At 56.0% G+C, this 27586-nt stretch overlaps 1 protein-coding gene across 5 annotated transcripts; it reads right to left on the bottom strand.

The window, feature by feature from the left end:
- Window positions 1-508: 508 nt before the first annotated feature.
- TAOK2 (TAO kinase 2) lies at window positions 509-27333 on the bottom strand. 5 transcript variants are annotated; one of them, XM_077273949.1, is made up of 20 exons: window positions 27194-27333; window positions 16187-16390; window positions 16019-16090; window positions 15839-15940; window positions 12412-12457; window positions 12223-12319; window positions 11997-12110; window positions 11819-11910; window positions 11501-11594; window positions 10278-10359; window positions 10033-10200; window positions 9646-9852; window positions 9024-9152; window positions 8707-8943; window positions 8441-8569; window positions 7829-8032; window positions 7095-7334; window positions 3506-3718; window positions 3216-3398; window positions 509-1754 (listed from the first exon to the last, which is right to left on the bottom strand). In XM_077273949.1, the coding sequence occupies exons 2-20, from the start codon at window positions 16316-16318 to the stop codon at window positions 1221-1223; spliced, it is 3075 nt and encodes a 1024-aa protein (XP_077130064.1). In that variant the 5' UTR covers window positions 16319-16390; window positions 27194-27333; the 3' UTR covers window positions 509-1220. The 5 variants fall into 5 exon arrangements, with proteins under 5 accessions (XP_077130064.1, XP_077130065.1, XP_077130066.1 ...); XM_077273950.1 differs by lacking the exon at window positions 27194-27333 and adding an exon at window positions 16504-16635; XM_077273947.1 differs by lacking the exons at window positions 509-1754; window positions 3216-3398; window positions 3506-3718 and having other exon boundaries at window positions 5841-7334.
- Window positions 27334-27586: the final 253 nt, after the last annotated feature.

Genomic DNA, 27586 nt, shown 5'->3' with positions numbered 1-27586 from the left:
AGACAGAATCTTATCATGTATCTCTGTATACAGGGAGCTCCCCCTAGTGGTGGCTGCAGACAGGATCTTATCATGTATCTGTATATAGGGAGCTCCCCCTAGTGGTGGCTGCAGACAGGATCTTATCATGTATCTCTCTATACAGGGAGCTCCCCCTAGTGGTGGCTGCAGACAGAATCTTATCATGTATCTCTGTATACAGGGTGCTCCCCCTAGTGGTGGCTGCAGATAGAATCTTATCATGTATCTCTGTATACAGGGGGCTCCCCCTAGTGGTGGCTGCAGACAGGATCTTATCATGTATCTGTATACAGGGAGCTCCCCCTAGTGGTGGCTGCAGACAGGATCTTATCATGTATCTCTGTATACAGGGAGCTCCCCCTAGTGGTGGCTGCAGACAGGATGTTATCATGTATCTCTGTATACAGGGAGCTCCCCCTAGTGGTGACTGCAGACAGGACAGGATGTTACGTTTTTGGCTCCCCCCTCCACACGACACGGACACCAGTTTCCATTCCAGTTTAATACTTTAATATCCAACATATTTCATGTAAAGTCTCTGCAGCTTCCTGAAATGCCCGCGCTCCGCAGGCTGATCCTGCTTCATTTTCACCTCCAAAATAAAATAAATGGAAAAAAAAAAAAAGTACAGAAACTGAGGCCTCGAGGGCCTAGACGCCCCGGAGGGATATTGAGTTTTTTTTTTTTTTTTATTTAATACATTCCTTAATAGCTTGTCTTTTTTTTTAGGTTTTTTTAATATCTTTTTTTCTATTAAAAAAAAAAATAATAATAATTTGCAGGCATCCGATCTCTCGCACGCTCACGGTACACACAGACGCACAACCGCCCGTCCGGACACCCAGTGACAACATCAGTAAAATGATACAGCGACCGAACAGATAATAAAAGGGACTAAAAAATCATAAATCAGAGGCATTTACCCAGTAAAGTGCTAGAAAAACAAGCAGTGATTGATCTTCTACCACAGACGGGGGGAAATACGGGGGCAGCGGACCGACAGAAGAGGAACCAATAATTAGGGCAGGTGGGGCGGGGGGCTATGTACAGAGGGAGGGGCCGTCTGATAGCGCAGGAACGGAACCAAAGCCTAGAATCAAAGAAAGAGGGCGAGAGCCGCCGCCGCCATATTGTCATCATCACAGGTAAGGGGGGAGGGGGCTCCTGCCGCCAGCGAGGGGCTACGGTGGGCGCTGGGCTCAGGAGTACGACAGGTGGGAGCCATTGGAGAGCTGAGAAGTGACACTAGTGCTTCGGCTCAGCCCGGCCTCGGACGGTCCTCCCGGGGCCCCTCTCCGCAGGGGTTGGGGGCTGTTACGCAGGAGGAGGAGGCCGGCCCGGCCGCTGGAGGAGGACGGTGAGGCAGAGGAAGAAGAGGAGGAGGAGGAAGAAGGCATGACGGACGATGAGGAGCCTGGAGGGTGCAGACCCCATGATGAAGAGGGAGGGGCGAGTAGTGTCGGTTGGCGCCACAGCTGCGGAGCTCCAGTATTCTGCACACCGTGACTCCAGTGCGAGCCGCTGCGAGGAACCGGGCGGGAGGGCCAGCCAGGAGGGGGCGCCGGGTAGCCCTGATTAAACGCCTCCGCAGGGATCCCAGTCAGCGCCATGTTGCTGAATCCTAGGCGCATGCTCTCAGAGTCGAAGGCTTCGATCTCACGGGCCTGACGTTCCAGGAGGCTGCGGATCCGCTCCGAGCGTTCACTCTGCAGAGCCAGCATCTCCTCCTCTATCTGCGGGAACAGAGAGCACGTCAGAGACCATCCCCCGACAAAGCACAGAGCCGCCCAGGCCCCTAAATCCACCCAGTCCCTTAATCCACCCCGCCACAGAGCTGCCCAGGCCCCTAATCCACCCAGTCCCTTAATCCACCCTGCCACAGAGCCCCCCCAGGCCCCTAATCCACCCAGTCCCTTAATCCACCCAAGCCCCTAATTAGTCCGCTCCGCCACAGAGCTGCCCAGGCCCCTAATCCACCCAGTCCCTTAATCCACCCCGCCACTGAGCTGCCCAGGCCCCTAAATCCACCCAGTCCCTTAATCCACCCCGCCACAGAGCCGCCCAGGCCCCTAAATCCACCCAGTCCCTTAATCCACCCCGCCGCAGAGCCACCCAAGCCCTAATTAGTCCGCTCCGCCACAGAGCTGCCCAGGCCCCTAATCCTCCCCACCACAGAGCTGCCCGGCCCCCCACCTGGCCCACCACAGAGTCGCCCGGCTCCCGACCTGCCCAGGCCCTAAACTTGCTACGCCGCAAAGCCACCTGGCCCACCACAGAGCCGTCCAGCCCCCAAATCCGCCAAGCCGCAGAGCCCTTTTATCATGGATTTCTATCATGGGAGGGGGAGCGATTAATACCTAGGTGCCCTTGCCTCCCCCCTCATATCTCAGGCTGCCCCCTCCCCCCCCCCTGTATCCGGGGCACCCCCTCGGCCTCTGCTCCAGCAGTGCCCCCCTCCTCGGCCTCTGCTCCAGCAGTGCCCCCCTCCTCGGCCTCCTCACCCTCTGCTCCAGCAGTGCCCCCCTCCTCGGCCTCCTCACCCTCTGCTCCAGCAGTGCCCCCCTCCTCGGCCTCCTCACCCTCTGCTCCAGCAGTGCTCCCCACCTCGGCCTCCTCACCCTCTGCTCCAGCAGTGCCCCCCACCTCGGCCTCCTCACCCTCTGCTCCAGCAGTGCCCCCCTCCTCGGCCTCTGCTCCAGCAGTGCCCCCCACCTCGGCCTCCTCACCCTCTGCTCCAGCAGTGCCCCCCTCCTCGGCCTCCTCACCCTCTGCTCCAGCAGTGCCCCCCTCCTCGGCCTCCTCACCCTCTGCTCCAGCAGTGCCCCCCTCCTCGGCCTCCTCACCCTCTGCTCCAGCAGTGCCCCCCACCTCGGCCTCCTCACCCTCTGCTCCAGCAGTGCCCCCCTCCTCGGCCTCCTCACCCTCTGCTCCAGCAGTGCCCCCCTCCTCGGCCTCCTCACCCTCTGCTCCAGCAGTGCTCCCCACCTAGGCCTCCTCACCCTCTGCTCCAGCAGTGCCCCCCACCTCGGCCTCCTCACCCTCTGCTCCAGCAGTGCCCCCCTCCTCGGCCTCCTCACCCTCTGCTCCAGCAGTGCCCCCCTCCTCGGCCTCCTCACCCTCTGCTCCAGCAGTGCCCCCCACCTCGGCCTCCTCACCCTCTGCTCCAGCAGTGCCCCCCTCCTCGGCCTCCTCACCCTCTGCTCCAGCAGGGCCCGGCGGATGGACACGCGCTGCTCCAGCTCCTTGATCTCGCGCTCGTGCTGCGCCTCGGTGTGGATCTTGATCTTGCTCTGGTAGGCGTTGAGCAGCTCCAGCTCCTTCTGCAGTTGGATCCGCAGCTCCTGATACTCCGACTCCTGGGTCTCATCCAGCCGCAGCTGCAGGTACAAGAGGGGGGGACAACATGAAGGAAGGGGCAGCGGCCAGAGCTCCCCGTCACTGCAGACATGCTGGGAGCTGTAGTGCCGCCTGCCCCGCTACGTACGGCCTGTCTGGAGAGCATGTCGTTGATGCTGTGGTCGTACTGCTCCGCCAGGATGGCCAGCTTGCGGGTCTGCTCCTCCTTCAGCCTCTTCAGGATGCTCTTGTGCTCGCTCTTCGGGGTGCTCTCCAGCAGGTGGTTGCGCAGCGCCTTGAACTGCCGCGTCTGGATCTTACACGTGTCCTGGAACTGACGCTTCACCTGCAGCTCCTTGGACTAGAGAAATGTATGGGGGAGCAGATGTGGGGGGACAGGCCCAGTGCATGATGGGAGGGAGGAAAGGAGAGAACAGGGGTGAAGAGAAGACATCGTCAATCCTTCCCAGGGGTCCGCACACTGCAGATTCGTGCCCCCCGTCCTGTACGACCCTCGAGCACGTAAATACGTACAGAGCCGGGGGGCCACAGACTACATCTACAATGCAGCGCTGCAGGCTGTGCCCTACAGAGAGCCAGCAGGGGGCAGCAGAGCACGAGGACGACACCTCACCGCCTTATACTCCACACACATCCAGAGCTGCCATCCCACCGTCCACAGTAGGAGATGGAGGGTTAATACTGGACACCTCGCACCAGGACCCTGCGCGCAGCTCTGGATGTGAGAGGAGCACAAGGACCCTGAGCGCAGCACTGGATGTGAGGGGAGTACAAGGACCCTGAGCGCAGCACTGGATGTGAGGGGAGTACAAGGACCCTGAGCGCAGCTCTGGATGTGAGAGGAGCACAAGGACCCTGAGCGCAGCTCTGGATGTGAGGGGAATACAAGGACCCCGAGCGCAGCTCTGGATGTGAGGGGAATACAAGGACCCCGAGCGCAGGTCTGGATGTGAGAGGAGTACAAGGACCCCAAGCGCAGCTCTGAATGTGAGGGGAGTACAAGGACCCCGAGTGCAGCTCTGGATGTGAGGGGAGTACAAGGACCCCGAGCGCAGCTCTGGATGTGAGGGGAGTAAAAGGACCCCAAGCGCAGCTCTGGATGTGAGAGGAGCACAAGGACCCTGCGCGCAGCACTGGATGTGAGGGGAGTACAAGGTCCCCGAGCGCAGCACTGGATGTGAGGGGAGTACAAGGTCCCCGAGCGCAGCTCTGGATGTGAGAGGAGCACAAAGACCCCGAGCGCAGCTCTGGATGTGAGAGGAGCACAAGGACCCCGAGCGCAGCTCTAGAGGGAACTGCAGCCCTGATTGTCTCTTAAGAGTAACAACTATGAGCGCCGCTCTGGATGTGAATGGAGAATAATAGGACTGAGCCGCTGCTGCTCTCTGCAGATGTCTCTGCTGGCCGCTGTCATCACCAGCCCCTCCCCAGGCGCCCATATTACACCATTAGCCCCTTCCTTGCCTGTCAGACACAGCCTTTCCCCCCGCAGGTACACGAGCTCCTCGCCCCGGACACCATGACAGATGGTTTATGATGAAAGAAATGACACAAACTGGATGATTTTCACTTCCGGTTTATTACAAACAAAACAACGAAAAATAAAAAACAAAAAAAGGAACAGAAATAACGGATTTACACTGGATGGGACGGGAACAAAAAATATGGAGGAAAAATAAAAAAATATATATATATATATATATATATATAGTGGAATAAATAGGTTTAACCCCATGCTGCCTGCACCGCCTCCTCTCACAGCAACACGGGTTGAATGTTAAATATATATATATTTTGTGCTGTTAAAACATAACAGTCAGCAATTGTTTTTTTTACAATGCGGAAGGGTAGGAAATAAATAATAATAAAAAAAAAAACAACAGAAATCATGATCAAATTAAAAAAGGGTGACGAGAGCAAAAAGGGGTTTTGTTTTGTTTTTTCTTATCCTGAGTTTGGGGAAGGCTGGTCTCAGGCACAGAAAGGGCTAATAGGCTACCAAAAATACATGAACCCACGGAAAACTGAGCGACAAAACCTCGAGATGCAATGCCCACAAGAGCCACAAGGTGTCACCAAAAGCGTCAACTGCACAAAGCAACGGTGTGCAATGCACACAACAGCCACCGGATGTCAGCAGCGGCACACGGACGGTCCATCGCCACTACACCAACTACGCTAATGTGGAACCACAAGTCCCAGCAGACAGCACAAGCTGGGATCTCAAGGAAAATCAACAGCAGTAGGTTGTATCAGATACAGATGATTCACAGACTGGGTCTGTGGGTATAATAAGGCACAGGAAGTCCCCTTCCCGGGTACAGAAATGCATTACAGTACTGATCGTAGGGACTGTTAACCTCTTCCCTGCCACAGAGACCAGCATAAGCCCTTGAAAAAAATATAATGTAAAGAAAAAAAAAAACAAAACAAAACTACAAACAACCCCCTTCATGCCACCCACTAGTAGTCCTAGTTTTGTACATGGAAATGGCGCCCGTTACCGGATGCATGAGGGTTAATGATGTGCAAAAGGATCTAATAAAATAGTGCAAGACGTAGCGGGCGCCATGTCCCTGCAGTAAGGCACCGCACACGTGGCCGCCGGCTCAGCGCCACGGTATAGGGTTTGTTCTCTTGGCGGCGCCGGCCCTTCCCACCGCCCTTCCCACCAGGGGCCCCCGCTGCTCCCTGCGCTTCGCTGCCTCCCTCCGCTCTCGGCTCATCAGGCGGGGGATCCGGCTGGCCTTTTCCTCCCTTATGAGCTTCATTTTGGTCATGTAGAGGAGGGCGGCCGGGGGCAGGACGGTGCAGAGGCGGCGGGCGGCCCGTGTGAGGCTAGCGTTTAGTGTCCGTGCTATGTGTGAGGGGGCCCCTGTGAGCCGCTGCCACCATGGCGGCTTGCTGGTCCCGGTGGAGGAGCGGCTGGCCAGCACAGGGATCCGGCTCCGGTAGCCGCCTTTATAGGTTTTGGGGAAGAGGTAGAACAGCCCCCCCTCTCCGGCCGCCCCGCAGCGCTGCAGGACCCTGAACAGAGGCCTCGGCAGCCGCAGCAGCGCCCGGAGCCACAGCCGGCGGCATCTTTTTGGCCAACCTTTAAGCCACTGACCGGCCGGCCTGCCCAAGGAGCCAGCGGCCAGGAATACGGAGAGGAAAACCCCGGGGGATGTGAAGACCCCCACGGCAATGGCCAGGACCGGCACGTAATACAAGCGGAGTCTGTAACTCATTGCCAGCGCGGCCAATGCCCCCCAGCTCTGAGCCAGCAGCACGAAGGTGGCAGAGCCCAGAGGGAAGACCCAGCACAGCAGGATGTAGCCGCACAGCAGGCTGGCCCCCAGGGTCTCCAGGGCCACCAGCGCAGAGTCTAGGAGCGGCCCCGACCTCCAGAGGGTGAGGAGCGCCAGCAGCAGAGGCAGCAGGGACCAAGGACAGGAAGGTCGGGAGGCTGCCAGCAGAGTCAGCGCCCCGCAGATGGCGTGACTGGGGAGCGAGGAGGAGACCGGCGGAGGGGACGGGCGCACAGAGACCTCCGGCTCAGGCAGCCACGCAGAAGACAGCTCAAAGTATGGGCCGTCCGGGTCTGGGCAGCCATCGGCCTCGCTGCGCTCCACAGCTCCCCCCACACCTGCTGTGTCCTCCTCACCCTCAGAGCTGCAGAGGCTGAACGTGCCGCCCTCTACCCCCTCCTCTTCCTCCTCCTCCCCAGGCCTTACTTTCAGGCTCTTGGGCTGCTGCCGGACCTCAGCGGCGTGTTTCTGCCGTAGTTCCTGCTCCCGGCGCTTGTTGTACTCCAGCTGGTTGCCCAGCTCGGTCTGGTGCTGCAGGCGGATCAGCTCGCTGCGGGTGTGCTGCAGCATCTGCAGGTGCCGGAACTCCAGCTCTTGGGTGCACTCGTGCTGCCGCAACAGCATGGCGCATTCCAGGTCCCGCTGCGTCTGCTTCTTGTTCAGCTCCTGGGGGAAGGGACAAGGGGTTAATGTGTATGGCACCGCCGTCCCCGCACGGTCCAGCACCGCCGACCCCGCACGGTCCGGCACCGCCGACCCCGCACGGTCCAGCACCGCCGTCCCCGCACCGCCGACCCCGCACGGTCCAGCACCGCCGACCCCGCACGGTCCAGCACCGCCGACCCCGCACGGTCCAGCACCGCCGACCCCGCACGGTCCAGCACGGTCCAGCACCGCCGACCCCGCACGGTCCAGCACGGTCCAGCACCGCCGACCCCGCACGGTCCAGCACCGCCGACCCCGCACGGTCCAGCACCGCCGACCCCGCACGGTCCAGCACCGCCGACCCCGCACGGTCCAGCACCGCCGTCCCCGCACGGTCCAGCACCGCCGTCCCCGCACGGTCCAGCACCGCCGTCCCCGCACGGTCCAGCACCACCGACCCCGCACGGTCCAGCACTGCCAGCTGCCAACCCGACCCTGCACGGTGCAGCACTCACCTCCCTCAGAAGGTCCTGGTCCAGGTTGTGCCGCGCCAGGAGCATCTTGCGCTTGTATTGCCGACACTGAAGCTCAAAGTATTGTCGCTGGCGGCGTAACAGATTGGCCTCCTCCTCGGCCTGGTAGTGCTGCATGCTCTCCTTCTGCCGCAGCAGCCACTCCTGCTTCTCCCGCTTTGGGGTGCTCTGGTTTTCCTGCAGCTCCTGCGACACCAACAAAATGACCATTACATCTCGGCAGCACCCTGAGATCAGCGGCAAAATGTCAAGCACAACGGGACGGCGTCAGGGTCTTGTCTTGTCCCCCCGTCGCCTCCAATGTTGCCTCGTCCCCCCATCATCTCCAATCTCGCCTCATCCCCACTCATCTTGTCCCCCCGTCGCCTCCAATGTCACCTCGTCCCCCCATCACCTCCAATCTCACTTCGTCCCCCGTCGCCTCCAATCTCGCCTCGTCCCCCCCATCACCTCCAATCTCGCCTCGTCCCCATCGCCTCCAATCTCGCCTTGTCGCCTCCAATCTCGCCTCGTCCCCCCCCCCCCCCCCATCACCTCCAATCTCGCCTCGTTCAAATCACCTCCAACCTCGCCTCGTCCCTGTCGCCTCCTCACCTCCTTCAGCTGCTCCTTGCGGATCTTGTACTGCCGCTTTTGACTCTCCAGCAGGTTGGTCAGCTCCTTCTTCTGCTGGCCCAGGATATGCTGCTGAAACTTCTTCTCTTCAGTCATTGCAGACTTCGCCTGGGAAGTACAGGCCGTGTTACATCCACCTGCCCCATCACCCACAGGGGCCCCCGCAAACCGGACATCCCCAACGCACGGGGCAGCAGAGAACCAACACTTGCTCAGTCCCCACAGATGGCGGTCACAGCCTTTACCTCCTTCTCGAAGATGGCCTGGTGCTTCTTGGTCAGCTTGTCAGTCTCGGCAGAGAAGTTGCTCCGGTGGGCCTCCAGCTCCTTGTCCAGACGCTGCTGGTGCTCATCCAGCTCCGACTTCAGCTTGTTCTCCAGCGCCATCAGCTGCTTCTGGTGCTGCCGGCGCATGCGCTTGTAGCCGGACATCTGCTCCCGTAAGGCCGAGTCCTGCTCATGCTCCTGGATCTGCCGCGTCACCTGCAAGAGATGGAAAAGACGTGAAGGACACGATATGGCGGCATCATAGAACCGGACCCCCGTCACTGCGGGACCCTCACCAGCGAGGCTGTGCGGATCGTGGCAAAGTGGTCCCTGTTGCGGCAGTACGCCCGTCTGCGAGCGGCCGAGGTCGACTGCTGAGCCTCCATCTCGGGCTGGTACGGATCATCGTATATGTTGTCGTGAGTCTGGAAAAAAAAGGTTAATATGATGAAAACAAGCAAGCCGGGTGTGAGCGGGGGGCTGCGGCAAGTGAGCGGGGGGCTACGGCAAGTGAGGGGGGAAAGGCTTCTGTCCACCTCCAGAAGCATCACACAATGGAGGCTGAGGGCCCGGCCCTCCACTCCGTACAGCTACAACCTGCAGCTCATGTCTGCCGGGATCATCCTGCACACCAGCACCATGGTGGGTGGTCTCATACTGGCAGGCGGTGTATGACGCCCGTACCGGCAGGCGGTGTATGACGCCCGTACCGGCAGGCGGTGTATGACGCCCGTACCGGCAGGCGGTGTATGACGCCCGTACCGGCAGGCGGTGTATGACGCCCGTACCAGCAGGCGGTGTATGACGCCCGTACCGGCAGGCGGTGTACGACGCCCGTACCGGCAGGCGGTGTACGACGCCCGTACCGGCAGGCGGTGTACGACGCACGTACCGGCAGGCGGTGTACGACGCACGTACCGGCAGGCGGTGTATGACAGAGCTGTTGGAGGTCACCGTGTGCTCGCCCTCCTGCATCATGGCCATCTCTCCGCTGTCGTCAGAGGCGTCTGCCAGGCTGTTCACCGAGCTGCTCTGACTGCTGGCGCTGATGGACATGCTGGGCACAGACTGGCTGCTCTCCATGCTGGTTATTGTGCCCGTGCAGTGGAGAAACTGCTCCGCTTCCTAGAAGAGAGAAAGGACGATGTATCCGGCCGCCGGACCCCTGCCACGTGGACTGGTATAGCCATGGTGCCACGCAGACACACGCTGGTATAGCCATGGTGCCACGCAGACAGGACACACGCTGGTATAGCCATGGTATGGTGCCACACATTATTGCACGACCCCCGACAGCCCTCTCACCTCCTCCTCCTCGGTGGTCTCGGTGTTGGGCCCGTTCTGGGTGTCCTGGAAGAGGATCTTCTTCATCTTGCGGTACTGCAGGTTGTCGAGCTCCCTGACGGCGTCTTTTGTGCGCTGGATCAGCTCCATGATGACGGTCTGTGGCCTCTCCCGTTGCAGGAAGCGGTGCTGTGATGGAGGAGACGCAGGAGGCGTTAGAATCACCACTTAGAAAGTCTCAGCCGACAACGGCGGACTGTACCGACCTTGAGCAGGATGTCGGAGCTCGGCCGGTCTTGGGGAATCTTCTGTAGACAGGAATCCACAAAATTCCGGAAATATTCAGACCTGCGAGACAGAATAAAACACGACAATCAGACACGAATACTAGTGATACGCTGGGGTCCGGAGGCTCAGACACGTATACTGGTGATACGTCGGGGTCCGGAGGCTCAGACACGTATACTGGTGATACGTCGGGGTCCGGAGGCTCAGACACGTATACTGGTGATACGTCGGGGTCCGGAGGCTCAGACACGTATACTGGTGATACGTCGGGGTCCGGAGGCTCAGACACGTATACTGGTGATACGTCGGGGTCCGGAGGCTCAGACACATATACTAGTGATACGCCGGGGTCCGGGGGCTCAGACACATATACTAGTGATACGCCGGGGTCCGGGGGCTCAGACACATATACTAGTGATACGCCGGGGTCCGGGGGCTCAGACACATATACTAGTGATACGCCGGGGTCCGGGGGCTCAGACACATATACTAGTGATACGCCGGGGTCCGGAGGCTCAGACACATATACTAGTGATACGACGGGGTCCGGAGGCTCAGACACGTATACTGGTGATATGCCGGGGTCCGGGGGCTCAGACACGTATACTGGTGATACGCGGGGTCCGGAGGCTCAGACACGTATACTGGTGATACGCCGGGGTCCGGAGGCTCAGACACATATACTAGTGATACGCCGGGGTCCGGGGGCTCAGACACATATACTAGTGATACGCCGGGGTCCGGAGGCTCAGACACGTATACTGGTGATACGCCGGGGTCCGGGGGCTCAGACACGTATACTGGTGATACGCGGGGTCCGGAGGCTCAGACACGTATACTGGTGATACGCCGGGGTCCGGAGGCTCAGACACATATACTAGTGATACGCCGGGGTCCGGAGGCTCAGACACGTATACTAGTGATACGCCGGGGTCCGGAGGCTCAGACACGCATACTGGTGATACGCGGGGTCCGGAGGCTCAGACACGCATACTGGGGATACGCTGGGGTCCGGGGGCTCAGACACATATACTAGTGATACGCCGGGGTCCGGAGGCTCAGACATGTATACTAGTGATACGCCGGGGTCCGGAGGCTCAGACACGCATACCGGTGATACGCGGGGTCCGGAGGCTCAGACACGTATACTGGTGATACGCTGGGGTCCGGAGGACGCACCATCGGCGGGTGTGGCACTCACCAGTGATTGGACTGCAGGACAGGAGACTCATTCTGGGCGATGTGATATAAGGCACTCATAGCATTCATGTTGAACAGCGGGGGTTTCCTCTCAGCTGCGGGGAAGAAGGAGCAGTCATCATTACTGATCATACGGGTGATGGATCCCGACTCTCCCCTTCCTCTCCGGCAGGGTAACGTGCTGTACATGGGTGACATACTGTGCCGCCACATAGGCTGCAGCACCAGCGGGCTCCTATATATCATCACACTGGCGGCAGGGTGTAGGAAAAGCTCTTCCAAGTCCCAATATGCCGGCGCCCCCTGCTCACGCACTTACCTAGCTCAATGCTGGTGATCCCCAGGGACCACACGTCCACCTTGCCGTCATACTGCCCCTCGTCCATGGCCAGAATCACCTCGGGAGCCATCCTGAAAAGCAAGTACGGGCATTACACAGAACTACTGCATAAGAAGATCGCTCCCAGCACCCACAGTCCAGCGAGCGCTGCACTCACCAGTACGGGGTTCCTACAAAGGAATTAGCTGGAGCCACAATGGACGCCGAGCCGAAATCCCCCAACTTCACCAACCCCGGCTCAGTCAGAAGGATATTACCGGCTTTTACATCTCTGCACAAGAAGAAAGCAAGAAAGTCAGCAAGTACTGACCACAAGCCAGCTCCACAAACAGCAAGCAGAACAGCGAGCGCAGCTCTGGGGTAGTATGGGGGAGGACCCTCACCTGTGGATCATGTTGTGGGCATGCAGGTAGGCCAGGCCCTGAAGGGCACCGTGGGTGATAGCAGCGATCTCCACCTCCTGGAGCGGCTTCTTGTGCACTGTACAGAGTAATGAGGACACGGGGTGAGCGGCGGAGGATCGGCCTACAGGACGGACAGGAGGACGACCCTCATAACCTCAGGTAACTCACCCTCCAGGAGGTCGGAAGCGGATCCCAAGCAGTACTCCATCACCAGCTGAGCATCAGCCGCAGGAGCATGAGAAGGAAAAAAAAAAATAATGAGAGCTCAGTCTGGACTGACATCCACGGTGTCAAGATGAGGAGTCTGCAGGGTCCAACCGATCATACGGGGGGGAAGAAAGGTACACAAACACTGCAGCAAAAGAGCAATTGTGTAGGTCCGGGGAAAGGCGGAGTAGGCAGGGAAAAGCAGCCGGGGGGGAAAGACGGAGCAGGCAGGGAAAAGCAGCCGGGGGGAAAGACGGAGCAGGCAGGGAAAAGCAGCCAGGGGGGGGGAAAGATGGAGCAGGCAGGGAAAAGCAGCCAGGGAGGGAAAGACGGAGCAGGCAGGGAAAAGTCCAGGGAAAGACGGAGCAGGCAGGGAAAAGCAGCCGGGGGGGGGGGAGATGGAGCAGGCAGGGAAAAGCAGGCAGGGAAAAGCAGGCAGGGAAAAGCAGGCAGGGAAAAGCAGGCAGGGAAAAACAGGCAGGGAAAAAGACGGAGCAGGCAGGGAAAAGCAGGCAGGTAAAAGGACGGAGCAGGCAGGGAAAAGCAGGCAGGGAAAAAGACGGAGCAGGCAGGGAAAAGCAGGCAGGGAAAAAGCACGCAGGGAAAAGCAGGCAGGGAAAAGCAGGCAGGGAAAAGCAGGCAGGGAAAAGCAGGCAGGGGGGAAAGATGGAGCAGGCAGGGAAAAGCGGCCAAGGGGGAAAGACGGAGCAGGCAGGGAAAAGCAGCCAAGGAAAAAGACGGAGCAGGCAGGGAAAAGCAGCCAGGGGGGAAAGACGGAACAGGCAGGGAAAAGCAGCCAGGGAAAAAGACAGAGCAGGCAGGGAAAAAGACAGAGCAGACAGGGAAAAGCAGGCAGGTAAAAGGACGGAGCAGGCAGGGAAAAGCAGGCAGGGAAAAAGACGGAGCAGGCAGGGAAAAGCAGGCAGGGAAAAAGACGGAGCAGGCAGGGAAAAAGACGGAGCAGGCAGGGAAAAGCAGGCAGGTAAAAGGACGGAGCAGGCAGGGAAAAGCAGGCAGGGAAAAAGACGGAGCAGGCAGGGAAAAGCAGGCAGGGAAAAAGACGGAGCAGACAGGGAAAAGCAGGCAGGTAAAAGGACGGAGCAGGCAGGGAAAAGCAGGCAGGGAAAAAGCACACAGGGAAAAGCAGGCAGGGAAAAGCGGCCAGGGGGAAAGACAGAGCAGGCAGGGAAAAGCAGCCAGGGGGGGAAAGACAGAGCAGGCAGGGAAAAGCAGCCAGGGAGGAAAGACGGAGCAGGCAGAGAAAAGCAGCCGGGGGGGGGGTTCGGAGATGGAGCAGGCAGGGAAAAGCAGCCAGGGGGGAAAAGACAGAGCAGGCAGGGGAAAAGTAGCCGGGGGGGAAAGACGGAGCGGGCAGAAAAAAGCGGCCAGGGGAGAAAGACGGAGCAGGCAGGGAAAAGCGGAAAGCGGCCAGGGGGAAAGACTGAGCGGGCAGGGAAAAGCGGAAAGCAGCCAGGGGTGAAAGACGGAGCAGGCAGGAAAAAGCAGAAAGTAGCCAGGGGGGAAAGACGGAGCAGGCAGGGAAAAGCAGCCAGGGGGGAAAGACAGAGCAGGCAGGGAAAGAGCAGGTAGGGAAAAGCGGCCAGGAAGGAAAGACGGAGCAGGCAGGAAAAAGCAGAAAGTAGCCAGGGGGGAAAGACGGAGCAGGCAGGGAAAGGCGGCCAGGGGGGAAAGACAGAGCAGGCAGGGAAAAGCGGCCCAGGGAGAAAGACGAAACAGGCAGGAGCGGCCCGGCGGTTCGGCCGGGGGGGGGGGGGGGGGTGGTGGAAACAAAGCAGGCAGGAGTGGCGCCAGGGGGAGACTGAGCAGGCAGAAGCAGCCCGGGGGGGGGGGGGGGGGGGTCTGCAGAAATGCAGAAGGGTGAGGGGGCGTGGGCCGGGGACATGCAGAGGGGCGAGCAGCCGAGGCTCTGGAGAGACGCAGAAGGGAGAGTGGTTGGGGGTCCGGGAGAACACAGGACAGAGGAACGAGATAACTAATCGGCCAGGCTGGTCTCTGGGCACAAGAGGCAGGCGGGGGTGTGCAGCAGTGACGTGGCGGCGGCCGGCAGGGGGCTATTGTGATGGCTTTTTCTGTACACAGTGCTGCCTCCCACTCACGGCACTCAGGCTCTGCAGACACATATATGTACAATCATACAGGGGACATAGAGCTCGGATACATGCGATACCAACCTAGGCCATCCCCAGCAAATCATACACAGCAGGGGGCGCCACAGGCAACAGAGAAAGGACTAGGGCGCCGGATTAAGGGAAGAATCTGTGGATGACGGATTACTGGAATGTTGTGTATTATGAGAATTACAAAGAAAAAGAAAGGACGTCGCACGGAGCCGGGAACCAGACGGGCAAACACCAAAACCATCTGCAGAAACGGGAATCACCGAGCACAGTCAGTTGTATGATACAGCCAGTACCATACTTCAGAGCTGCGCTCACTATTCTGCAAAACCAGGAGCAAAAATCTCCCAGTACTCCTGATGTGTTCGGTGTCTGCAAAGAACTACAGGAAATTATCTAATTCTCTTTTCTGGACATCTCAGAGTACAATCATCAGATACAAGACAAAAGTGTAGCTCAGAAGACCGACCGCAAGCTTACTGAATGCTTCCATCAACAACCAGCAGAATAGTGAGTGCAGCTCTGGGGCATAATACAGGATGTAACTCAGGATCAGTAATGTAATGTATGTACATAGTGACTGCACCAGCAGAATAGTGAGTGCAGCTCTTGGGTATAATACAGGAGGTAACTCAGGATAAGTAATGTAATGTATGTACATAGTGACTGCACCAGCAGAATAGTGAGTGCAGCTCTGGAGTATAATACAGGAGGTAACTCAGGATCAGTAATGTAATGTATGTACACAGTGACTGCACCAGCAGAATAGTGAGTGCAGCTCTGGGGTATAATACAGGATATAACTCAGGATCAGTAATGTAATGTATGTACACAGTGACTGCACCAGCAGAATAGTGAGTGCAGCTCTGGAGTATAATACAGGATGTAACTCAGGATCAGTAATGTAATGTATGTACACAGTGACTGCACCAGCAGAATAGTGAGTGCAGCTCTGGAGTATAATACAGGATGTAACTCAGGATCAGTAATGTAATGTATGTACACAGTGACTGCACCAGCAGAATAGTGAGTGCAGCTCTGGGGTATAATACAGGATGTAACTCAGGATCAGTAATGTAATGTATGTACACAGTGACTGCACCAGCAGAATAGTGAGTGCAGCTCTGGGGTATAATACAGGATGTAACTCAGGATCAGTAATGTATGTACACAGTGACTGCACCAGCAGAATAGTGAGTGCAGCTCTGGGGGTATAATGTAGGATATAACGCAGGCTCAGCATTACTCACCCAGGCCGTGTGCTCCCGCAGGTAACATCCTTTATATTCTATAGTGTTGGGATGTCGCAGCTTTTGGAGGAATTTCACTTCTTTGATGATGTCCTGCCATTTCTACAGCAATAAAGAGAGGTTTAGTATCAGTGTAGTGCGTCCCACCTCACATGTCGCCCCCCGCCGGGCAGCACCCACCTCATTAGACTGCTTGCCACTATAAGACATCTTCTTAATGGCAACCACCTCATTGTTCCGGATGTCTCGGGCCTGGAGGGAGCACAGTCATGGTGGAGGGAGCACAGTCATGGTTAGGAGGGCGCTCAGTTACAATCCTCGCCGCTCCTGGTAACGGAGGATACTTACAAAATAGACGGCGCCGAAGCTGCCGTGCCCGATCTCCCGCAGGTCGGCAAAGAGTTTTTCCGGGTCATCTTTAAAGAAAAGCTCGGCCACCTCGGGGTCTTTCAGGCTGCCAGCCCGGGCGTTGGACGGCATGACGAGCGCCAGGGGATACCCCCCGCGGGAAGCCGCCGCCACCACTCCCAATGGAGGTCGGACCCACGGAGGCTGTGGAACAGAAGAAACATCTCCAGTTATTCCATGTTATGGGGGGCACAAAGAAGAACAGGGGGCGTCTGACGAGATAGCAGGGGCACGCGAGAGCACTGCACTATAAATACCTTCTACCCTGCAGAACGCCGCCGTTAACCCTTTCCCTGCCGTGCACACCACCATCGCTACGAGCGCTCTACTGACCACCGTCTCGCCAGGTGATGCATTAACCCCCGCACTGCCGGCAAGGCTGCAACCAGCTATGGTGGGGGAGATGACAGAGGAAGAGGCCCCGCCTCCTCTGCTGACAGCCATAGTTACAGCTTTACTATTGGTTGTCACCCAGAGGGGCGGGAGTCAGGCAGAGCTGTCAGTCAGTGCCTCCATCTGCCGCCCCCAGCACGGCTGCGACCCCGGCAGGACGGAACAGGCGGGCGAGAAGGCTCTGCACCCACCATCACCGGTAATGGGCAGGACTCAGCCCTCACCCGTCCCCGGGGAACCACAACTAGCTCTGCACAGTGCCGGCCGCTGACCCGCCAGCCACGCTCCGTCCTCAGCCTCCTCCCCCTACCACTGACCCACCGCCCTCAGCCTCCTCCCACTGCCGCTGACCCGCCATCCCACGCTCCACCCTCAGCCTCCTCCACCTACCACTGACCCACCGCCCTCAGCCTCCTTCCACTGCCGCTGACCCGCCATCCCACGCTCCACCCTCAGCCTCCTCCACCTACCACTGACCCACCGCCCTCAGCCTCCTTCCACTGCCGCTGACCCGCCATCCCACGCTCCACCCTCAGCCTCCTCCACCTACCACTGACCCACCGCCCTCAGCCTCCTTCCACTGCCGCTGACCCGCCATCCCACGCTCCACCCTCAGCCTCCTCCACCTACCACTGACCCACCGCCCTCAGCCTCCTTCCACTGCCGCTGACCCGCCATCCCACGCTCCACCCTCAGCCTCCTCCACCTACCACTGACCCACCGCCCTCAGCCTCCTTCCACTGCCGCTGACCCGCCATCCCACGCTCCACCCTCAGCCTCCTCCACCTACCACTGGCCCACCGCCCTCAGCCTCCTTCCACTGCCGCTGACCCGCCGCCGTCCCACGCGCCGCCCTCAGCCTCCTCCACCTACCATTGACCCACCGCCCTCAGCCTCCCTCCACTGCCGCTGACCCGATGCCCTCCCATGCTCCGCTACTCCGCCCTCAGCCTCCTCCACCTACCACTACCCTCAGCCTCCTTCCACTGCCGCTGACCCGCCACCCCAACCTCCTCCAGCTACCACTGACCTGCCGCCCTCCCACACGCCGCTACTACGCCCTCACCCTCCTCCCGGCTGCCACCGGCCCGCCGCCTTCAGCCTCCTCCCGGCTGCTACCGGCTCAGTGCCCTCACACCCCCCTCCAAGCTTCCAGCGGCCCGACGCTCTCGCCCTCCTCCCAGCCCACCGCCCTCACCCTCCTCCCAGCTGCCACCGGCCCTCCACACTCACCCTCCTCCCAGCCCGCCGTCCTTGCCTCTCTTCCCAGCTGCCACCAGCCCACTGCCCTCACCCTCCTGCCTGCCCCAGGCCCACCACCCTCACTCCACCTCCTAGCTGCCAGCCAACCCACCGCCCTCCTCCAGGCTTCACAATCACTTCACACTGCCCCCCCTTTCCTGGTTGTCACCTGCCTGCTGCTCACCCTTCTCCAGCTGACGTCACGCTGCCCTCACCTCCCTTCCTGGCTGTCACTGGCCTGCTGCCCTCGACCCACAACCCTCACCTTCCTTGCGGCTGTCACTTACCAACCGCCCTCACCCTCCATCCAGCTGTCACTGACCCGCCGCCCTCACTCTCCTCCCGGCTGCCACTAACCAGCCGTCCTTACCCTCCTCCCGCCTGCCACCGGCCCACCGCCCTCACCCTTCTCCCGCCCGCCACCCTGTTATCCTGGCTGTCATCTGCCTGCTGCCCTCATCCTTCTCCAGCTGCCGTCAAGTAGCCCTCACTCCTCTTCCTGGTTGTCACCGGCCTGCTGCCCTTGACCCGCCACCCTCACCTTCCTCCCGGCTGTAACTAACCCGCTGCCCTCGCCCTCCTTCCGGCTTCACAGTCACGTCACCCACACCTCCCTTTCTGGCTGCCACCTACCTGCCACCCTCACCCTTCTCCAGCTGCCACCATCATGCCGCCTTCACCCTCCTCCCAGCTGTCATTGACCTGCCACCCTCACCCTCCTCCCCTCCCGGCTGTCTCTGACCCGCCACCCTCACCTTCCTCCTGGCTGTCTGACCCGCCGCCCTCACCCTCCTCCCGGCTGTCACTGACCGCCACCCTCCTCCCGGCTGTCACTGACCCGCCGCCCTCCTCCCGGCTGTCACTGACCAGCCGCCCTCAATATCTTGGTCAAATGATTTTGCGATGGGCAACGATGTCTGGAGTAATTCTAAGAATAGGATGACCGCCATATTATCCTTATAGAAACAACTCTTCTCTAATGTCCGTAACACCAATAATGTGTATCACACCCGCTCCATGTAATATCACTGGGTGACAAACAGAGCACAGGAGATCTTGTGCCAGAAACATCCAGATCCCAGACTTCTTACAATTGGGTGAACAGTGCGGCCCCCACAATCGAGATACTCTGAGTAACCTGTGAGACCCCCGACCCAGTCACAGAACAGGGAAACATGTATACAGCAGGGACATCCTACAATGGAGGAGCAGCGCCGACAACGTGGCCATTAAATAATCGCTCGGATAACATAATGGGCTCCGCTGAAGGGGAGGGTCACATTTGCCAAACCTTCAATGCCTTGAAAAAAAAAAATCTTCACACGCCGTGAACTTTCACACATTTTACACCCACAAACATATGGATTTTATTGGGATTTTCTGTGACACCAACAGTAAGTTCAAGTATTTGTTATGTGTATAGGAAATGATACTGGGCTTTCTAATTGTGCCGCATATCTGTATTCAGCCCCTGGGTCAGGACTTTGTAGGACCACCTTTCTCTGCCGTCTTTTGGGGTCTGTGTCTCCAGCTTTGCTCATCTAGAGGTGACATTTTGCCCCTTCTTTGCTCCCTCGCTCAGTGACATTGGATGGAGACGTCTGTGATCAGTAGATTTTCACGTCTTGTCACAGATTCTCTGGGATTTGGGTCTGGACGGTGACTGCGCCGTTCACACACAGGAATATGCTCTGATCTACACCCTCCATTGCGGCTCTGGCAGAGTGTTGAGGGTCTTTGCCCTGCTGGAAGGTGAACCTACACCCCAGTCTCAAGTCTCCTGCAGCTTCTAACAGGTTTTGCATAAGGATTGCCTTGAATTTAGCGCCATCCATCTTTTCATCACCTCTGACCAGCTTCCCTGCTCCTGCTGAAGAAAAGCCTCCCCACAGCAGGATGCTGCCACCATGTGTGACGGTGGGGATGGTGTTTTCAGGGTAATGTGCAGTGTTAATTTTCCACCACACAGTTTTATTTTTAGCACAAAAAGTTCTCCTTTGGTCTCATCTGACAAGAGCCCCTTCTTCCACATGCTCACTGTGTCCCTTACATGGGACTTCTTATGGCTTTCAAAAAGGTCTTCTTGCCGTTTTGTGGAGTCAGGAGTTGGTATAAAATGGACCGACTCCTAACAAATATCACACACTGGGTGCAGTAGCACAATGCAGGATGTGCTGTAAATGTTTTCATAAGAATTTGGGAAAGTTCTGAAATGTCCTATACAGTGGGGCAAAAAAGTATTTAGTCAGTCAGCAATAGTGCAAGTTCCACCACTTAAAAAGATGAGAGGCGTCTGTAATTTACATCATAGGTAGACCTCAACTATGGGAGACAAACTGAGAAAAAAAATCCAGAAAATCACATTGTCTGTTTTTTTATCATTTTATTTGCATTTTATGGTGGAAAATAAGTATTTGGTCAGAAACAAAATTTCATCTCAATACTTTGTAATATATCCTTTGTTGGCAATGACAGAGGTCAAACGTTTTCTGTAAGTCTTCACAAGGTTGCCACACACTGTTGTTGGTATGTGGCCCATTCCTCCATGCAGATCTCCTCTAGAGCAGTGATGTTTTTGGCTTTTCGCTTGGCAACACGGACTTTCAACTCCCTCCAAAGGTTTTCTATAAGGTTGAGATCTGGAGACTGGCTAGGCCACTCCAGGACCTTGAAATGCTTCTTACGAAGCCACTCCTTCGTTGCCCTGGCGGTGTGCTTTGGATCATTGTCATGTTGAAAGACCCAGCCACGTTTCATCTTCAATGCCCTTGCTGATGGAAGGAGGTTTGCACTCAAAATCTCACGATACATGGCCCCATTCATTCTTTCATGTACCCGGATCAGTCGTCCTGGCCCCTTTGCAGAGAAACAGCCCCAAAGCATGATGTTTCCACCACCATGCTTTACAGTAGGTATGGTGTTTGATGGATGCAACTCAGTATTCTTTTTCCTCCAAACACGACAAGTTGTGTTTCTACCAAACAGTTCCAGTTTGGTTTCATCAGACCATAGGACATTCTCCCAAAACTCCTCTGGATCATCCAAATGCTCTCTAGCAAACTTCAGACGGGCCCGGACATGTACTGGCTTAAGCAGTGGGACACGTCTGGCACTGCAGGATCTGAGTGCATGGTGGCGTAGTGTGTTACTTATGGTAGGCCTTGTTACATTGGTCCCAGCTCTCTGCAGTTCATTCACTAGGTCCCCCCGCGTGGTTCTGGGAGTTTTGCTCACCGTTCTTGTGATCATTCTGACCCCACGGGGTGGGATTTTGCGTGGAGCCCCAGATCGAGGGAGATTATCAGTGGTCTTGTATGTCTTCCATTTTCTAATTATTGCTCCCACTGTTGATTTCTTCACTCCAAGCTGGTTGGCTATTGCAGATTCAGTCTTCCCAGCCTGGTGCAGGGCTACAATTTTGTTTCTGGTGTCCTTTGACAGCTCTTTGGTCTTCACCATAGTGGAGTTTGGAGTCAGACTGTTTGAGGGTGTGCACAGGTGTCTTTTTATACTGATAACAAGTTTAAACAGGTGCCATTACTACAGGTAATGAGGGGAGGAAAGAGGAGCCTCTTAAAGAAGAAGTTACAGGTCTGTGAGAGCCAGAAATCTTGATTGTTTGTTTCTGACCAAATACTTATTTTCCACCATAATATGCAAATAAAATGATAAAAAAACAGACAATGTGATTTTCTGGATTTTTTTTTCTCAGTTTGTCTCCCATAGTTGAGGTCTACCTATGATGTAAATTACAGACGCCTCTCATCTTTTTAAGTGGTGGAACTTGCACTATTGCTGACTGACTAAATACTTTTTTGCCCCACTGTAAATGTCTGCTCTGTTCCTGATCTGAGTATCTCGGCTTTCAGTGGAGATGAAACTGTGGTGCACTTTATGTCCATTCTCAGTAGTGACCGGGGCTGTGGAGTTGGAGCCAGAAGTCTGGGAAATTGAAGACTCAGAGTTCGAGTCGGTGGTTGGAGTCGACTCCATAGGCCTGTCCATCAACGTCAGATTTGTGGCGTATATGACTAATAGTCGTCCTGTGGACAGATTCTCCCGAGCTGTGGATCTGCGGCTCCTCCAGTGACCATGGGCCTCTGTGCTGCTGTTTCTCTAATTAGTGCTCTCCTTGCTTGGGATGTGAGGTTAGGTGGCCATGTCTTGGGAGGTTTGCAGTTGGGCCATTCTTCTACCATTTTTGGATGATGGATTGATGCTCCGCGAGATGTTCAGATCTATTTTTTTTTTTTTTTAATAACCTAACCCTGCTTTCTTCTTCTGCACACCTTTGTCCCTGACCTGTCTTGGTGAGCTCCTTGATCCATAATATTCTCATACAAACCTCTTAGGCCTTCACAGAACAGCTGTAGTTATACTGAGAAAAAATAAATAAAAATCACCCCCTTGAGGACGCAATATACTAATTATATGACTTCTGGAGGCGATTGGTCACTGGGGATTTTATTTAGGAGCGTCCTACTACTGGGGGCTGAAGACAAATGCACAGAACAAGGGTGATATTTATATTTTCTAAATACTAACAAAACCTCGTATCATTTCCTTTACACGTCACAAATACTTTTAATGTGGTGTCACAGAAAATCCAGATAAAATACTTTTATTTGTGTGGGGTAACGTGAATAATTGTGAAAAAGTTCACTGGGTATGAAGACTTATCAAGGCCTTATATCTGTGACTGATATCAGCCCCTCTTATAACGCTACAGCACTATTATACACTGTGACACAACAACAAACACTACAAGTCCCAGGTGACGCACCGACCTTTGCTACAATCACAGCCATAAAGTGACAATGGCTGTAAACTTCCTGTGTCAGCGCTGCCGCGTCCTGTGCTCCCCCCATGGTCGCCTCCAAGGGATCACACTGTATTCATCGGACGCATAGTGAAATACTGAAACCCCCCTGAGCCCTGTCATCACTTATCGAGGGGCCGACGACCCCCAAAATGTCATAACATGGAACAGGAAGAGGCGACAACAGCGAACAGTCGAAGAAGATGGAAGACGGCAGCGGAGGAATCTAAGTATAAGAGAAACAATAAGGATTCTAATGAAAAAGGTGACAACCACCGGGGCCGCCCATCAGCTCAGTGCAGAGGTGTGATGTCTCAGAAGAGGAGGCCGAGCCCGACCACCACTGGGCAAAACACAGAAGTACAAGGTGATCAGTGCTCAGAGACACGGCCGAGGTGAGGAGGCCGAGCCCGACCACCACTGGGCAAGACACAGAAAAACAAGGTGATCAGTGCTCAGAGACACTGCCGAGGTGAGGAGGCCGAGGCCGACCACCACTGGGCAAGACACGGGAAGAGAATCATCAGGAGCAAGGCTGTGGAATCAGTAAGCCAAACAACCGACTCCGACTATTCAATTTCACTGACTTGCGACTCCAACTCCACAGCACTGTCCTATATACTGTAAATACACAGGGGCGGGATGGCTCCTACATTAGTGATAGGCCCGATCACTATATACACTGACTCCGCAGCACCGGTCACTAATGAGTATGGACATAAAGTGCAGCATCTCAACTAAAAGCCGCGATCCGATCAGGAACAGAACAGACATTTCAGAACTTTCCCAAGTTCTTACGAAAAAATTTACAGCACGTCCTGCACCCAAAAAGTTATATATGATAGGAGTCGCTCCATTTTATACCGACTCCAACTCCGAATCCACCAAAATGGACACAGACTGCACTGCACGGATCAGGACTGGGCCATAAAATATCTGATATAGCTTTCAGGCTTGATGGACTGATGAGAGGAGACGAATCTGGACGAAGCAGATGGACGAGCCGGATCAGTAAACTATGAATTAACACATGTGGAATTATATACTTAACAAAAAAGTGTGAAACAACTGAAATTATGTCTTATATTCTAGGTTCTTCAAAGTAGCCACCTTTTGCTTTGATGACTGCTTTGCACACTCTTGGCATTCTCTTGATGAGCTTCAAGAGGTAGTCACCGGGAATGGTCTTCCAACAATCTTGAAGGAGTTCCCAGAGATGCTTAGCACTTGTTGGCCCTTTTGCCTTCACTCTGCGGTCCAGCTCACCCCAAACCATCTCGATTGGGTTCAGGTCTGGTGACTGTGGAGGCCAGGTCATCTGGCGTAGCACCCATCACTCTCCTTCTTGGTCAAATAGCCCTGACACAGCCTGGAGATGTTTGGGGTCATTGTCCTGTTGAAAAATGATTGATGGTCCAACTAAACGCAAACCGGATGGAATAGCATGCCGCTGCCAGATGCTGTGGTAGCCATGCTGGTTCAGTATGCCTTAAATTTTGAATAAATCCCCAACAGTGTCACCAGCACAGCACCCCCACACCATCACACCTCCTCCTCCATGCTTCACGGTGGGAACCAGGCATGTAGAGTCCATCCGTTCACCTTTTCTGCGTCGCACAAAGACACGGCGGTTGGAACCAAAGATCTCAAATTTGGACTCATCAGACCAAAGCACAGATTTCCACTGGTCTAATGTCCATTCCTTGTGTTCTTTAGCCCAAACAAGTCTCTTCTGCTTGTTGCCTGTCCTTAGCAGTGGTTTCCTAGCAGCTATTTTACCATGAAGGCCTGCTGCACAAAGTCTCCTCTTAACAGTTGTTGTAGAGATGTGTCTGCTGCTAGATCTCTGTGTGCCATTGACCTGGTCTCTAATCTGAGCTGCTGTTAAGCTGCGATTTCTGAGGCTGGTGATTCGGATAAACTTATCCTCAGAGGCAGAGGTGACTCTTGGTCTTCCTTTCCTGGGGCGGTCCTCATGTGAGCCAGTTTCTTTGTAGCGCTTGATGGTTTTTGCCACTGCACTTGGGGACACTTTCAAAGTTTTCCCAAATTTTCGGACTAACCGACCTTCATTTCTTAAAGTCACGATGGCCACTTGTTTTTCTTTACTTAGCTGCTTTTTTCTTGCCATAATACAAATTCTAACAATCTATTCAGTAGGACTATCAGCTGTGTATCCACCAGACTTCTGCACAACACAACTGATGGTCCCAACCCCATTTATAAGGCAAGAAATCCCACTTATTACACCTGACAGGGCACACCTGTGAAGTGAAAACCATTCCCGGTGACTACCTCTTGAAGCTCATCAAGAGAATGCCAAGAGTGTACAAAGCAGTCATCAAAGCAAAAAGTGGCTACTTTGAAGAACCTAGAATATAAAACATAATTTCAGTTGTTTCACACTTTTTTTGTTAAGTATATAATTCCACATGTGTTAATTCATAGTTTTGATGCCTTCAGTGTGAATGTACAATTTTCATAGTCATGAAAATACAGAAAAAATCTTTAAATGAGAAGATGTGTCCAAACTTTTGGTCTGTACTGTATATAAAATGGGACTCGGGCATATGTGCCACTGACTAATGATGCAGTCAGTGTCCAATGTTGTGCATCATTTTCTGCTGTACAAGATGGTCAGAGATGATGGGAGTAGTGATACATTGTGTGATAGGAGATTAGATTGTGAGCTCTGGGGTCAGGGATGATGGAAGGGACATGACGGTGCGTTTACTGCATATAAGTATAACGACTCCCAGCAGCTGGAGATGATGAGACTATTGTCACTGATGAGTCCATGCAGCGACCTCCACAGCCCACAGCCAATATGGAGGCATAGGAGCCCCAGCACCGCGCTGTGTAACGGGCTCCCCGATTCCATGCAGCACGTAGACCTTTCTGCATCCTAGAGATGCCCGGTCCTGGCAGCACCGGTCACACGACGTCACAGCCCCTTCTCCAGTAAGGTCGGGGGTAGGATGCAGTAACGACAGGAATAAGTCACAAACCCCCAGGTGAACTACATATCCCAGAAGTGGAGACGTGTTGCCCTGAGAAGAGAAGGATCACACAACTCTGCAGAATCCAGAGCTGACATCTCCCAGCATTCCTTGCACTGGTGATCTGCATTCTGGGAAGGGTTCTCATCCTCCGCCGGTATTACAGGAGCTCAGGTAACAAGTTTATAAGCTTGCTGACTGTTTCCAAAGTCAACCAGCAGAATGTCAGGGCGGGAGCAACCTCCAGAGCCACCCAGATTATAGGGAAGATCACTGAGGCAGGTGACAGCTGCAGCCATTACCGAGCCTCCACTTCTGCTGCACCAACATGTTCCAATGCGCAGTACAAAACCTTCATGGAAGGAAACCACCAACATAACCCCCGCACAAGCAGAAAGTGCATGACCCACTCCATGGCCCCGCCACCCAATCCTCCACTGGGACCATGAAACATGTCCTATAGAATTCAAATCCAGCAAACTTTATTTATCGGGCCAGAACTAAATCTGGGATCTGCTGAGGCCTAAAGTCTTCACCCCCCTCCCCACTGCAGCTGGATGCCCGGGACTGTTCCCTGTTATCGACCATGTCAGGCTGGGACTTACTGGCAGCTCTGATGGCGAGTGGTCGGTACAGGAAGTGATGACATCCTGTCTGTGATCACATGATCTCCTCAGCCAATCACTGGCCTTAGGGGTCACCTGCCAGACATGTAACTGTCACGTGACTCACAGACAGGATGTCGTCACTTCTGGTCCTGCCGCAGCCGGGGGTGGGGGAAATCGCGGAGAAAGCTGCCATTACATTATTTTATCTTGGAGGTTTTAGCCAATTGTGAAAACTCCCAGAAGCCCCTTTAATTTTTACCACATTCAGTGCCCCCCTCCCCCAGCAAAGGGCACATGGCCGCCCCCACCTTGCCCGGCACATTACATCCCTCCCCCCTCTGTCCATAATGTGACCACCCCCTAAACCCCCTTCCAATGCCGCCATTACCGTATCACAAGCGGTCTGGTTACAGCTTCGTCCCATTATGGCTGCAGGAAAACTCACCATCGCGACCCAGGGTGGGCACCGCAACGGCGGCTTGTAGGGGAGGGGACGGATTAAAGGGACGGTGCGGTTTGGTTCCACATTGGTCAGCGTGATGCCCGAGCTCGCCCGCCTGTGTCGGCTGTAGTACCTGGTGACCTGCCAGACCCCCGGTGACCTGCCGGACCCCCCCGGTGACCTGCCGGACCCCCCCGGTGACCTGCCAGACCCCCGGTGACCTGCCAGACCCCCCCGGTGACCCGCCGGACCCCCCCGGTGACCTGCCGGACCCCCCGGTGACCTGCCAGACCCCCGGTGACCTGCCAGACCCCCGGTGACCTGCCGGACCCCCCCGGTGACCCGCCGGACCCCCCCGGTGACCCGCCGGACCCCCCCGGTGACCTGCTGGACCCCCCGGTGGCCTGCCAGACCCCCGTATACACAGGCGTCCCCGTCACTTACCGGAAAGTGTCAGAGTGCGGCGGGGTCCTGGCCGGTCAGGCGGCTCTCAGTGGGCGCTCAGCCGGTGCCCGTGGCCTCCCATGCTGGCTCCGTGGGCAGCGAGCCCCCCGGTCCCGGTAACCGTGGCGATCTCCGAGGACATACGTCTATTGTGACTACAGAGCTGCCCCTATAGTGGTCTCCCCCATACAGAGACACAATGTGAGCAGATACCCCCAATACGGAGCCTGATCACAGCTCTCCCCCCCGGAGGTGCAGCCTACATGGCCGCAATGTCCCCATACGCCGTGTACTGAGGAGTCCTCGGTGCCGGAGCCCCAGCTCGGTGTCAGTCTGTGGGGAGCATCCTGCAGCCCCCTCCTCCCGTCCTCTCTATACAGCTCGCTGCTCCTC

This window comes from Ranitomeya variabilis, chromosome 7 (assembly GCF_051348905.1).
Source record: "Ranitomeya variabilis isolate aRanVar5 chromosome 7, aRanVar5.hap1, whole genome shotgun sequence".
In the NCBI taxonomy this organism is placed as follows: Eukaryota; Metazoa; Chordata; class Amphibia; order Anura; family Dendrobatidae; genus Ranitomeya; species Ranitomeya variabilis.
This window is presented reverse-complemented; position numbering and strand designations above follow the sequence as displayed.

What these genes read in the sequence shown, in the direction of transcription:
- TAOK2 (XM_077273947.1), bottom strand. Translation starts at nt 16,318, where the DNA reads ATGCCGTCCAACGCCCGGGCTGGCAGCCTGAAAGACCCCGAGGTGGCC. An exon ending in GTCCTGCAGTCCAATCACTG is followed by an intron (nt 10,360 to 11,500) that starts GTGAGTGCCACA and finishes TCTGTCTCGCAG; the next exon opens with GTCTGAATATTTCCGGAATT. An exon ending in GCTCCGACATCCTGCTCAAG is followed by an intron (nt 10,201 to 10,277) that starts GTCGGTACAGTC and finishes CCTCCATCACAG; the next exon opens with CACCGCTTCCTGCAACGGGA.